At 34.7% G+C, this 15618-nt stretch overlaps 1 protein-coding gene across 1 annotated transcript in view; it reads left to right on the top strand.

The window, feature by feature from the left end:
* LOC125675188 (ubiquitin carboxyl-terminal hydrolase 47-like) overlaps nt 1-14645 on the top strand; it is a 44904-nt gene extending 30259 nt beyond the window's left edge. Inside the window, 10 exon segments of the mRNA XM_056158246.1 lie at nt 1047-1138; nt 1843-1923; nt 2351-2431; nt 2764-2879; nt 4127-4245; nt 6665-6795; nt 7936-7983; nt 8181-8311; nt 13352-13423; nt 13657-14645. Coding sequence (XP_056014221.1) covers nt 1047-1138; nt 1843-1923; nt 2351-2431; nt 2764-2879; nt 4127-4245; nt 6665-6795; nt 7936-7983; nt 8181-8311; nt 13352-13423; nt 13657-13774 — 989 coding nt within the window. The 3' untranslated portion in view covers nt 13775-14645.
* The last annotated feature ends 973 nt before the right edge of the window (nt 14646-15618 follow it).

Raw genomic sequence — 15618 nt, 5'->3', positions numbered from 1 at the left:
CTGTACCTTTTACATGTACATACATGTATAATATGACTGGTATGTACAACATAACATCATGGTCAGTATGTTTAGCTTGTAAAATATACTTTTATATGCATTGTTTGTAAGCATTACACTGGCTAATTGACATTGATTTATATTGTACATTACCTGATTGCTGGGCCATGATAACAGTCATATCAACATGATTAATATACAAGCATCGTCAGGTAGTGCAAATTCAAGTTTGTTTAATTCAGGGGCTCTGGGAGTAGGTGGAGGCCACAATAGGAGATCAAAGTTTTATATGGGAGTATACAGGATATTGATTAAAACAAATTGAAATAATTGAACTTCTAACCTGTTGATCCTCTGCTTGACAACAAAAGGAAGGCGTTATTAAACTCTGACACTGTGATAATGCTGTGTCAACATCATAAATACATCATGTAACTGAAATCAGGACAGTTCAGATTGAATACTGTAAAGGGAATCGGAATGTTGGAATTATGTACAAGATCCTTGCCCACAAAACTATACCAAGCACACCCTGGGTAGGGGAAATTTATCACACTATAGAAATAAACCCCCAACACAGCCCTTCAAATTCTTATCTCGGACTTCATTGTTCTACATTTTGTACATGTATGATTCTTGTAGGAAATAAGTAAATAACATGCATTGCTCTGCAAAGTTTTCTTTTCACTGAAATAGAGTATTAGTGAACATGGTGAAGTATAATTTAGATAAAGATAGTGATGATGTAATCAGACTGATGACGTCAGATCAGGAAAAATTCTCAGTTTTTAGACCGGGTCAAGCATTTTCAAAAACTGTCTCGTATAAGTGTTGGAAAATGCTAGTGTGTAAAAGTTGATGCAGAAGACCAAACAGGTGTTTCACCATTAGACATGTCAAATAACTGCCATGAGTACATTTATATCTTAAATGTGTTATGGAGTTGACTGGTTTTTGATTTATATGAATAAATTCTGTACATGAGTAACTGTACAGTAGATGCATACTGCTGTTGAATGTACATGTTGAATGTGTGTATTTTTTAGATTTAACAGTGCTTGTCGATAAACGAATTACACTTGGGGCTTTCAAAAAGGAACTAGAAGCACATGTAGGAACAACTTCTGATAACTTTAAGGTAAATCATGTTTTATATACACAGTCATGCCCTGCCCTTGTGTATACTAATGGCTGAGTACCCTGTTTATACCATTGTATGTACCAATTGTTAGACTGTTCTTTACACACTGATAATGACTACGGATTACTCTGTTTACCTGATCAAGATATAGGGCTCATGTCGGGTGTGACAAGTCAACAGGGGATGCTTACTCCTTTTAGAAATCTGATCCCACCTCTGGTTTATCTAGGTGTCCGTGTTTGCCCATCTCTGAATTTTGTATTCCTTATAGGAGTTTTGAGATTGTTCGTTATTTTCATCTTTTGATACAGTACACGTGAATCAGTTCGCTTACTGTAAAATTCGTATATATTGAGGATACAGGATGCGATACATAGATATAGACATTTGATGTAAGTATTACTTGTAGATATCGTATGGTTAGAGTGATTTGTACACATCCGTTAATTTAGAGGGATTTTTGTTTTAGCTGCTGTGGTCCTGAACCATGAGTGCTGATTCATGGTTTGGATTAAAATTTTCTAACATTCTATACCTGTTTATTATCTAAGAACAGAGCAGCACATGATTACACTATATAGTACGTCAAGTCCAGTTGTACTAAGTTTAAATGCAGAATTTAGATAAGTACGTGTACACTGACAGATTTAGAGTACCATTGGTTTGTGTGGTCTGATTTCATCTTTTCTTTTCTTTGATAGGTTTACAGAGTCTACTCAAATAATCAAGAGTTTGAAAGCATCAGACTGACCGAGACGCTCTCCTTTTTTGAGGATGGAAAGGTGTAGTATTGAGTCTTTCTCGATTTACAGCTAACATTTAAAACATTTTCATTTTATATCATAAAAATGAAAAATCAAGAAAGTTTTTGCATAAATTTCATTTTGAAAATTGCTTCAAATGCTAAATATTTATTTTGTGTCTCTGTCAAATTTTGTAAATGAACGCTTTGTCGCTAAAAGACGATAATTAGTCTTTTTCAAAGAATTTCTTGGTACAAGAAAGAAATTTGCAAATTTGATTGCTCGAGATTTACCTATAAAGAATAAGCAGATTTACAGTTTAACATTCAGTCTTTGTATACTTAGTGTATGGCAGACTTCATCAGTTAACATGTAAGATATGCGGACAATTTTTAAGAACAATGCTTGTTTCTTGATAGGTATGTACATGTGCATAGATTTGTATGCTTGATTTGTTTATTTGCAGTTGAATATCAAGTTAGGTAGAGCCCTAAAACCAGGTGAATACAGGGTCAAAATTTATCAGCTGCTTGTCAATGAATCAGAGGTGAGAATTTTAGTTACCAGTTTCTGTCAAAGATTCAGAGGTAAAGTTTAACAGTTTCTTGTTAAAGATTTGGAGGGAAAAAATTTTTAACGCCGACTTATTTCACTAAAAGTGCAGTTTGAATATAAGTGAAAATCTACAAGATAATATTGAATATACAGTTAGTAAGTTTTACAAGATGAATACCATGATTTAGTTATTTAAAGGTTGAATAGTTCTGTCAGGGACTCTACAAGTCTCATCCCTAACCAAAATATTCCACCCCATGGGTCACAGTGTCATTTTCCCATTGGAAACTAACTCATGGTGATTCTTAAACTCTTTTACCACAGCCGGGAAAGTTCTTGATAGACACAATATTTGCCAAGGGAATGTCAGTCCAAGAATCAAAGAAACTGATTATACCAGAGATCAAAGAACAGTGTGGCATCGATATTCCTCTTGAGAGGTAAGTTCAACAAATGTTTAAATGCCGTGTATTGGGGGGGAGGGGGGGGGGGTCATGAGGGTAAAATCCTGGCGATTTTCTAGATCATAAATATGCAAATAATTTTAATATATTTTGGCAGACATTAAAATTTATAAGCATTGCTTTGTTAATTACTTACATGTATCTGTGAAATGTTTTACTGTTGTCAGAAACAACTAACATTTTTTAAAAAAACCCATTAATTTATTTATCTCCCAAGCTGAAGAGTGCTACATATACCTTTGACATTAAGACACAGTTTTTGCCTTTGATATATTGACAAAATTTATTTATACTGATAGCCATTTTGTTATGAATGTGCTGCAGTTGTTAACGATGCTTGTATGAATCTCGATTAATATACAATATGTAGTACAAAAAGTATGTCTAATTTAACAGCTGGAAGTTCCAACATAGATGAAAATAGAATGTAAATGGAAATAAATTTCATTCTTGAAAATACATTAGGATATAAACTGCAACACATCATGCCAGCCTACATACTTAATATGAAGCAATCGCAAAGTACACATACTGGTACAATATATACAAGCAGGAATCGTCAAAGTTCATACCTTATAGTACACATACCGGTACAATATATACAAGCAGGAATCGTCAAAGTTCATACCTTATAGTACACATACCGGTACAATATATACAAGCATGAATCGTCAAAGTTCATATTCTTAGGTATTTTCAAAAATGAAATTTGTTTCTAAAAATTTACACCTAACTTGGATGTAATGTCAGTATTAAATGTATGCTATTTCATTGTATTTCTTTCTCAATAAAAAGATCAGCTTTTCAACTGAACATAAAAACCTAATATATAGATGTATTAGAAAACATGAATATAAGGAATAGATGTTGAGTTTCTTTGTAGTATTGGAATGATATTACTTTATACTGTACAATGGTAGTATAGGATAATATACAAAGCACCCCATGCTTCCATTGTTTTTATATTCCAATACATACAACCTAGACACTTATATTCTTGTTGAAAATTAACATTGTCGAAAATTTTCAACATTGAATTTTAAGTAGTATGTATTCTTACACATACTTGACATGTATGTATGGATGATGACCTATTTGATCTTCTGACTTTGTATATATGTATTTTAACTAACTGATCTAATTTTACGACGTTCCTTAATGGGGTGTAATGACGAGTTGGGATTAGTCGTTAATGACAAACTCTCTATTTGAAACTTTTGAAGATGTCGACTGAGGAAGAAGACGTGGAGAAATCCGGGAACTGTCTACGTAGATGATCAGGTCTATGAGGATGAAGTCCATATCTTTGCAAACTGGGAAGTCTTCTTACAAATCCTGGATGGTAAATACATTTAATTGAAGATTGCAACCATTGATAGTTTGCTTTGTCTGCCTTTTCACAATGTTATTGAATTATCTTTCAGCCACTTGTGAGAATTGAAAACACCAATTTGTACTTTACATTAATTTATTGAGCAATGACATCATAAAAACATAATACACACAGTGTTGGATGATACTGGCCGCAAAATTTAGTAGGAGTCAAGGGAGACAACTGGGATACCATAAACCAACGGGCAAACTAGTGGCCTCGCTTAGATGCAAGTGCCATGGAACCCCATGCCTGACACGTATGGTGGCTAGGCACACAAGCTGCTCAGCTTTTACACCCTGTCTCTGGCTTGCTACCTGGTTTAGAAGTTGAACACCAACCAGCCTGTAGCCTCTCCTCCTTTTATAGAAGTAGAGGGGGTATGAGGACTGAAATGCTGCAGACCCCAAGCAGTTTACAGTTATTCCACACATTTGCTCAATGGCATTTAACTTCCATGTTAACACACAGCCATGAGACATCCCTCATGCTTTGATGCAGAAGGGCAGAGACAACAGGTTAAGCTTGTACACTTATTGACCTTAATGTTTCCCCGACTCTTCCCCCTTAAAATTGCGACAGATTTAATAAAAGAAAAATTATCAAGATATTTATTCAATAGTCCTCTTTTGTTGACTGGTTTGCAGTTTAGCAAAGTGCAACTATTGTCACATGAGCAGTCCTATGCAAGGACAAAAACAGGCTCAGCTTAACTGAATCCACGCCATGAAATTTACCTATAAATGTAACATACTTTGCGCAGATTACGTGACCAAAGTAAAACAAATTGATGTTTTTCTTAGCTTTTCAAAATATGGGAAGGGTGGGTGAGTAAGGTGCTGTTATTGCTTCCACTTGAGTGGGATGTAAAGAGAAAGAGGAAGTTGCAATACTAGTTAACTCCTCATGATGCTGACTTTCTTAAAATAAGTTTGCTTGTACCAAGTTGAGTCCTATTGTATGATGCTATTCGCTCAATATACCAGTTTTGAGATAAGAGCTCTCCTGTGTAGGAGGTACATTTAGTAGAACTTTGAGTGATTAAGTAGGACAGAGTGAACCTACAAGTCAGTGAGGAAGACGATAAAATGTAGGAATTACAAAATACTATCGAAAGAAATGTTTTACTAAAGCAGAAACATAAAAACAATGCAATATTTGAAAGTAATATCCTGGATATGATACTTACGGTCAAAGAAATTACATGATATAATAAGAATTCCATGTATTTAATTACTTAAATACTTATTATTTACTTAGTTTGTGTATCAGTTGAATTCAGGTGATGAAACAGCGTATGAGAAAAATACCGAGTACATTTACTTTTGCAGTGATGAATATTCGTCCCACTCCCGCATGTAAACAAGTTGTTTTGCACCTTACTATGTACGAGAGTTCTTCAAAGGGAAATAACTCTTAACGTATCTCGAAACCGGCGTATTAAATGAGATTATCTCGTATCCATTTCAATAATCTGTATTATTTTTGTTGTGGAATTATGGTTATTTCTAGCTGAAAGAGATACATGTATAGGGAGGCAGTGACTTGATTATGATGAATATGATACAGATTTTGGATTTTAAGATTTCTCTTTGCTCAGTTACTACTATACTACTCTAGGTTCCTTACATTATACTCGATATTGCAAATTGTCATTCAGTTTCTAATCTATGAGAAGGTGACTGGTGAATGCTAGACTTAATTCAAATGATACAATCAAGTTTGATTTCATGAGATGCTTTTCTCAATTAACTCAAATTTTGATTATTCATGCATAATAAGGGAATTACAGTAACTCCTGCTTCATTCTTATTTTTAGAATAAACGTTTTAGACCATATTTTTATTTTTTCATTATTTTTTGTCGTTAAATATAAAAATAAGCATGCATTCAGATAATTTAATTTTGTAATACTGTAAACCAACTTTTATTCACAGCTACTTTATTTCGCGAGTCACCTGTGGTAAACTGGTTAGAGGCGAGTAATTTTCGTGTCCGAGCCTATGACCGACATTCGTGGACTGGTTTGTGATGAGAAATATTCGCGACATTGAGGTTCTCATACAATTTTCTCTCACACAATTTAATGTTGGTTTACAGTATGTGATGATGCTTAAGTTTGAGAATGATAGTAAAACATAGAAAGCTGGCAAAGTCATAGAAAACCCTCATAAACCATGACCTCAGAAGTTTTAATATTAACATCTTTTTCCTGACCATCATGTGCTAACACAATGATGTCTGTAATTTAAAGAAATATTGAAGATACTGCTTCTGATAATGTTAACAGACGGTGATTACTATGCTTCCACATCATTGATATGGGGCCCAGGTAATGATAAAGCCATCAGAAGCAATGTCCTTTCATACATTTCTCCTGCATTCACAGGACCCGAGGAGATGTCTACAACATCACAACTGGCCATATTTGTTCGAAGATGGAAACCCAGCAGTTACGAGCTGGACCAATTCCAAGAAGTGATTCTGTCCTCCCAAACCGTAGACGACCTCAAAGAAAAGGTTAGTTGTCTCTCTCCCCCCTCCCTCTGGTTTGTTTTCCAACCCCTCAAAGAAAAGGTTTGATGCCCCCCTCCTCCTGATGTGGTTTGTTTTTACTACCCCTCAAAGAATAGGTTTCCATCACCTCCAACCAAACAGTAAATTACCTGAAACAAAAGGTTTGTTTCCCCCCACCCAGACAGTAGATGACTTCAAACAAAAGGTTTGTTTCCCCCCACCCAGACAGTAGATGACTTCAAACGAAAGGTTTGTTTCCCCCCACCCAGTCAGTAGATGACTTCAAACGAAAGGTTTGTTTCCCCCCACCCAGTCAGTAGATGACTTCAAACAAAAGGTTTGTTTCCCCCCACCCAGACAGTAGATGACTTCAAACAAAAGGTTTATTTCCCCCCACCCAGACAGTAGATGACTTCAAACAAAAGGTTTGTTTCCCCCCACCCAGTCAGTAGATGACCTCAAAGTAAAGGTTTGACCCATCTTCAGGTCTGTTCTCCCCCCTACTCCCTTCCCAGACAATCTTAAAGAAAAGATTTGTCCCCTGGTCCAGGTTTGTTTACCCCCCTCTAAGGCATTTTCAAAGAAAAAGCAATTCTCATGGCCCAAGTTTGTTGTTTGTTTTCCCTGCCAAGACAGTAAATTACGCGCCCCCCCCCCCCCCCCCCCCCCCCCAGTAGATGTAACGACTTCAAAATTATGGTTTGTATTCCAAACAATGTTCTAGTTGTCAGAGTTCTGGTTAAGCAATCAGGATTACTGCATTTGTATGTGTACTCAGTGTGCAAGTGTAATAAGACCAAGGGATGTTTGGTTTACAGATTCAATTCTTGGTTTTCAAATAGGTTATTGAAGATTTAGTGTTTAGACCTATTAAGAGACAAGCTATATCATTCATTCACTCAATAATACTCATGTGTTTATTGTCTCTTTTCATTTAGTATGTAAATAAATTGATATTTCCATGTTTTGTGATATATGTTCTCAATATGTATATATGTTATAGACAGGACCACAATGTAATCTAGTTTATACAACTAATTGTGCAATCTTATATAAATAAAGGGTATTATTATTATTATCACTCAGATTGTTGTACATGTGCATATATACATATGTAAACACACTATAAATGTTTTCTTTCAGATATCTGATATAAGTGGAATACCTGTGGAAGATATTGAGTATGCAAAGGTAAAAAAAAAAAAAAAAATCATAGACATTTTATGTTCATAAATATATTAATTTATCAATTTAAGCTAGAAAGAAACATTAGAACCAATGTGGAATTTAGTTGAAAGATTATAATGATACACATTCTTATAATGATATGTTCCAAAGTTTAGTAAAGATGTAGATAGAAGTTTTGGACACATGTCAATGCTTTACAGGGACGAGGGACTTTCCCATGTGACATCTCGCTGCTGGAGATTCACAATGATTTGGATTGGAGTCCCCACGTAACCAGCCTCAACTCCTGGCCGCTGTATATCTGTGATGATGGATGTGTTCTCTACTACAGGTACAACTACTGAACACTGTTCTAAAACTAAACACTGTCCTCTAGTTCTAACACTGAACACTGTCCTCTAGTTCTGACACTGAACACTGTCCTCTAGTTCTAAAACTGAACACTGTCCACTAGTTCTAACATTGAACACTGTCCTCTAGTTCTAACACTGAACACTGTCCTCTAGTTCTAACACTGAACACTGTCCTCTAGTTCTAACACTGAACACTGTCCTCTAGTTCTAACACTGAACACTGTCCACTAGTTCTAACACTGAACACTGTCCTCTTGTAAACTTCTTTTTATGACGAACATTTAGATGCAATGCCACAGTTTGTATATATGCAGGCCTGCTGCATACTATTATATTTAATTTATGTAAGCTTGTTGGATGTATGCGATTTGTGATTTTGCATCTATTCTGTATTTTCATTATTTAATTAAATCTATATGTTATGTAATTAAGTATACCACTTCTTATGGTTGATATTTTATCTGTCATACAATTTTATCATAAGTACTAACTCACCACTTATTACATTATACATCTTCAGTTTTATACACATAATACATACTATCGAATAAGAATTATGGAGCCATGTCGTGCTACGAGCTGGATCCAGTTACAGAAACATGGTACAGGGTCTGAGGTGTAGCACCTGACGACGACCTCAAAATTATTGCCTGATGACGATCTCAAAATTGTTGTGTGGCATAATTTTATAATTTATGATTAACAAAGTAATAACTAGTGGCACTCTATTATCAAAATTTTCTTTGGCGACCCTACCCTAATTCTTTTCTGTATATATTTTAGTTATTTCACATGTATATACATACCTACATCCACATTACTATCACCTGTTACTAATATTAATAATTATGTAATAGTTATGGTATATTTATTTCGGTGTATCTTGAATTGGACGAAGGACGGAGACTCGTGCGATTACTAATTATTACCTTCTATTAGAATCCAAATAAATAACAAATATTTTAAATATTTAATTTTATATTTACTTATTATATTTTTAAATTTTAATATACTTAGGGAATAAATTAAATAAAAATCATTATTAAAATTATTATATATATAAATAGAAATATAATTTATTATAAATAAAAAATATTTTAATTATTTAATGTTAATTTACTTATTGTATTTTTTTCTTTTAATTTAATAACAAATTAAATAAAATTATTATTAAAATTATTATATAAATAAAAAATATAATTTATTTCATTAATTTTTACTTTTTATTTAGTTTTTATAAATATAAGTTACTTCTTTATTTCATTATGATTTATGACATACGACCATCACATGTATGTGTCCGGCCATCAAAAGACAGTACCGCAGTCATCAGACGTGTTGGTACACGATGGTCCTTATTTATTTATATTTATTTATTTTTAAACCATGGGACAACCCATACGTCCCATACGGAGCATATGGAATGTTACTACAACACACTTCAACTTCACTATGTTGGTGCATTTGGGAGGTGTTGGAGGGTGAGGCTGGATCGCAATGAGATGGATAGTATTATGGCAGATAATACAGTCACCAATCGGTTAACGATATATAGTTAACCAATCCTACGAATATCAAACAAACTAAAACTGAACACTGTCCACTAGTTCTAACACTGAACACTGTCCTCTAGTTCTAACACTGAACACTCTCCTCTAGTTCTAACACTGAACACTCTCCTCTAGTTCTAACACTGAACACTGTCCTCTAGTTCTAACACTGAACACTGTCCTCTAGTTCTAACTCTGAACACTCTCCTCTAGTTCTAACACTGAACACTGTCCTCTAGTTCTAACACTGTACACTGTCCTCTAGTTCTAACACTGAACACCGTCCTCTAGTTCTAAAACTGAACACTGTCATCTAGTTCTAACATTGAACACTGTCGTCTAGTTCTAACATTGAACACTGTCGTCTACCAGGTAGTTCTAACACTGAACACTGTCCTCTAGTTCTAAAACTGAACACTGTCCTCTGGTTCTAAAGCTGAACACTGACCTCTAGTTCTAACACTGAACACTGTCCTCTAGTTTTATAACTGAACACTGCCGTCTAGTTCTAACATTGAACACTGTCATCTAGTTCTAACATTGAACACTGTCCTAGTTCTAACACTGAACACTGTCCTCTTGTTCTAACACTGAACACTGTCCTCCAGTTCTATAACGGGCCCCTGGTCTACAGAATCTGACTTAATATGTGTGTGGGACTGCTATTCTATCTCAGAGACAAGATTCAGTCTAGCACGAGGCTATGGAATTTCACTATCCTACAAGAGTAAATAATGAAGGATTATTTTTCTCACAATTTGTCCATTTTAGTGCATTAATTCAGGAACTTTAAAAACAATTTAAGATTATTAAAATCTTCATTTGAATTTAAGTGCAAAAGCTAATTTGACTACCCAGAAATGGTTTACTCTTTAAGTGTAAACTTAACAAAAACCCAAGACCAGAGAGCTTATACAGAATAAAAATTTTATTAGAATTTGAACAAAATGTTTTACCTCACCATGCAACATAAATAATAGAAAATACAGGACATCGTAATCAATGACAGTGTACATGTAGCAGTGTAGGGTTAGAAAAATCTCGCACTGGAAAGCCCAACACTGGTGATTATGTGAGAAAGGGTACTCTCACATGATCACCAGTGTGAGATCGACTTTACCCAGGTGAGATTTTTCTTTCTCTCATATCTACGTATGTAAGATACAGATATTCTATGAAAGAAAGGTATGTAAGATATTTCTATCTTTCATATCATGTGACATTTACCTCAAATATCCCGTGACGTCATAATCAATTCACAACTAGCTTGTAACTTACCTCGATTGACGAACACTAGCGTCTGAAAAGGTCTTGCACAAAAAATGACAGATTGTAATGTCCCTGATAATTTCCAGGTGTATGTGACCGGACACAAAAATACACATTCCTTGAACAATTACTGCACACTCAACAACAGTAAGAAATTCCTCACACAAATGCTGTCGAGTATATATATGTCATCCGGTGCATTATGCCAGTTCACAGAAACCCAGCCCACACGGTCTATTAGTTCTAGGCCTTCCTCCACATTCACTCTGTCAACGTTTACTGTCCCTATATGTGCCTCAGGTGAAATAAGTGCCTTTAGTGTCCATGAGACTCGAGTCCTTGCACGCGTGGAAAACGAAAGTCTAGCCATGCCCATATCCACCAACAAAAACCACTTGGAATCTCTCTTCACCCACTCGTCATTAAATAACTGATCAATTAATATCAATATCGATGCTCCTCTAAGAAGAAAAAAATGTGCAATTGAGGATTCATATTCTGATTAGGTTTGTCAAAATGTTTCGCGCTGATGGACTGTCGAGTTACGTCGCGCATCACCCTGATTATTGATTTATTCAAAGAGGAATAACTCTAATACAATTCACTTAATATACACTTGTCGGCCGATTTTTTGTCAGCAACGTAGTTGCTAAAATGAAGGTTGTAGAATTCGATTCTGGTGTTATTTTTAATGTACAGCGAAAAATTAATTGGAAAATTCTCAAAATGGCGTCACTAGGCACAAGGAAAACGGAAAACTCTAGAAATATGAGAGAAAAATACTCTCTTATGAGTTGCCATGAAATATTAAGGTGATTCCACCCTCAGGGTTGCAAAAAAGGGGTAAAAGCCTCGGGTTTCACAGCTTTTTTGCAACTCTCGGGTGGAATCACCTTATATTTCATGGCTACTCATAAGAGAGTCTTATATCAATGACTGCTGTGACATCATTAATTGATTGTGACATCATATGATTATTATATTTTCTATTATTTACATTACACAGTGAAGTAAAATGTTTGTATTGTTTTCTTTAAATTTTAATTTCATATAGCTTGATATATGGACAGCCTTGGGTATTTTAGTTTACATTTACAGTGTAAACCATTTTCGGGTATGTTCTTTCTGCTTGTTTTTGCAGTGAAGTTCAAATGAGGATTTTGATAAATTTGAATTTTCTCAAATCTCCTTAATTTATGTATTAAACTATGGGTATAATATGAGAAAAATATTCCCTTCATTATTTTTTCGTGTGGGATAGGATAATTCTACCTCTGGAACAAGATTCGCTGTCTAGGACTCGACGAAGCCTCATTCTAGACTGCGAATCTTGTCCCCTCGGTGGAATTTCACTATCCCACACTCTTACTAATGAAGGATTCTATTACTCTCTTCTTGTCCAGAGAAGGACTACTTTCTAAATCTTAGAGACAGTACTGATTCATTGTTACTTACTCATAATAACATATTGTATTCACAATTTTACCAAACTGCAGATTTTTCACTATTTTCTAGTGCAAAGGAAATTGTGAACATAATTATGCTTAGGCTTGTTCAGCTTCTTTCATGTATTTGCATAAATGAAGCAGTTTGTCAAATTACGAATATCTTCAAGAACTTGCAATAAACACATTTTTATGCGCCCATCATTATGTTATGACGCTGTCCGTGCGTCTTTCTGGCTGGTCATCCCTCCGAAGTAATGCTTTCTGGACTTTTTTCCATAACAGATGCATTTACGACTTTGAAATTTGGTCACAATTTCTCCCCCAAGAAGTGAGAGAGTAAGTTTGCATTTCAGCTAGATTGGTGCACCTAGCTTTAGTGACCCTCTTTAGTGCTTAAAGTAGATCAAATGGTTTCCTGGACTTTTTCTCATCATAGATACAGATAATGTACTGACATTTTGTCACAATCTTCCTCTCAGACAAATAAATAATCAGTTCACATGTCAGATGGATTGGTGCTCCATGACCTACAGGACTTTAAATCTTTTCTATTCAGAACGTGTGTGGTATCAATTCAAAGTGCATTCCAGGTTGAATGTCACTGTCTGTCGCGCGTATGTTGTACCGATTGTGGTATTCTTGTTAAAAATGTTAAGTTTAAAAAGAATGGTAAGGGGACTTTATTTACTGTGCATTTCTAGTGATCATAAGCTTTTTTCAGCATTTTATTTACTGAGGAAATATTTTACAGAGACAGAACAGAGAAGTTAGCAGAGTTGTCAGAAACTAGAAAGAAAGAACTACAACAAAAGGAGAATGCCAGGTGAGGAAATTGGCCATTTTAATAGGGGGGGGGGGGGGGGTGTTGTAGGAAACACATTCTAATCAGACAACTTTTTCTCTAATTAATCCAATTGCAGTGCTATTGCAATTTGTCACAAGACTACCTGGTCTCATGTTACAAATATTATACAAGATTGATGAACATAGTATGTATTAGATGAACACTTGAAGGAATTTTCTGATGACAGCAATACAGTTTTGTATTTTTTTCAGAATGGCACGTGGAACGGTTCGTTCATCATACTCGCCAAGGAAAGAAAGAGCTCTTAAAATCTACACAGATGAATCACCGACAGTTAGTGATGCCAAGTCGCCGCCTGATTTAGACTGAAGAAAAGTGATTGGATAATTCTTGTGATCTGAACTGTTGATTTTTTTCTTAAGCCTGTCATATCCACAGAGTTCTAAATGTGCTTATCATCAGTCTGTGTGACCTTTGATCTCATAGGTGAATTTTGTCCTGTGATTTGCTTTTGAGAATGAAAAAAAAAAGATGTCAGATTCTGTAGTCCAGATTTAGCTTTGCTGGTAGCATATGACTGAAATATCCATTATTTGTGTTTAAAATTGAAAGAAAAATTTCGTTTTGTTTCATAAATGTTTTAATGCATTTTTTGTTACTTCATATTATGTCATAGTTTCATGCAGTGATATATGTATATAGATTCTAATGTAAGATTATCAAGAGAGATTTGTCTTTCAAACTGTTGTTGGTTTACGTTTCAGTGTACAGTTCTCATGACAGATATGAATATCGTGCAGAAGGTTCAGCATGCTCCATTACCAATGAATTGATTGCTTGTTTTAACTGCTAGAGAAGATTTCCGTCTTTATCTAAACCATATTGAATTCAGTCTTTGCATGCACAATAATATTTAAATATGTAATTTAGTCTGAGAGAAATGTAAGGATTATTTCTGTTAAGAAAGTTTTCTTCCAGACTGCCAACTGTAAAATGTAATTGGCTGAAATTCAATATATTCAGTATTTTATCTATTGTTCAAGGTTTGATAATATAGTTGCTATGTATTAAATCTGTGAACGCTAAAAATGACTTTTTCATGAACAATATTCTTCAAACTCTTGGAAAAATGAAAACATCATTAGGTCTCCAATACAAAATAAGGTGTTACAGACTGCATAATTGAACATTGTTGTTTTCTCATTAAAATCAAAATCAGTACTACTATGATAGAATTACATACTGTTTTTTTTGTTTTTGAAAAGTATATGCAATATGAAACTATTCTATTATACACTTAAGTAAAAAAAAAAAAAAAAAAAGTTGTGCAACTCGGTTAAATCATATGCCTAGTATACAAATACATGTAATACTTAGGATAACTTTCATTACAAGTTAATCAAACTGGCCAAGGTGGAATTCAATTATTACACAAATATAGGTGTTTTTAAAATCACTCGGGTGACCTTCTGCAATTGGTCTGCATCCATTCATCGTTGTGTGTTAACCATTGCACATTGTAAACTTCATATTCGGTATGAAGAATCTTTGGGACAAGGGGAATAAACATTTTTTCAAAACTTCAGCACCCCTGGAGCCTTAAGGGTGAAGCAGAAATTGACCAATTTTTAAAAATCTTCTCTACAACTGCACATGCGTTAAAAAAAAACTAAATACATAATGATGTATTGCAGGAAGCCGATACCAATATTGTAAATTTCACAATCCCTAGGATAGAAGTTCCAACTCCAGGGAGGGGGGGGGGGGGCATATAGCTGTTCCCCGAAGAACTGTATGGTAGATCTTCCCCCATAGCAGGTTTATCTTCCTCAAGTTGTAGAAAAGAGATTATGGAAAGTCAGTCAGGCTTTGTACAACAAATATTAATATTGTAAGATCTGAGTATCGAAAAAGATACTAATAAAAAGTGAAACGAAACATTTAATTTTATTTAGAAGGAGTAGTTGGTCTTTTATCAAAATTGTAAATTTCTTGATCCAAGGTTGGAGCAAAAATTATATTATAATAATTATTGTCTTTATCATTTGTAAGACTGGGTTAAGTTTACTGATACGGTTTAAAAACTAAATACATATTTAGGAAACGCAGAAAAGATGTACCAAAATTGAATTTCACATCACCAGGGTTTTGAATATAGGACCGTGTTGTATAGGAGCCTTTCCCCATAGTAGACCCCCCCCCCCCCCCTCCCC

This window comes from Ostrea edulis, chromosome 3 (assembly GCF_947568905.1).
Source record: "Ostrea edulis chromosome 3, xbOstEdul1.1, whole genome shotgun sequence".
NCBI classification, from domain to species: Eukaryota; Metazoa; Mollusca; class Bivalvia; order Ostreida; family Ostreidae; genus Ostrea; species Ostrea edulis.
The sequence above is the reverse complement of the archived record's forward strand: the minus strand, read 5'-3'. Positions and strand labels throughout refer to the sequence as shown.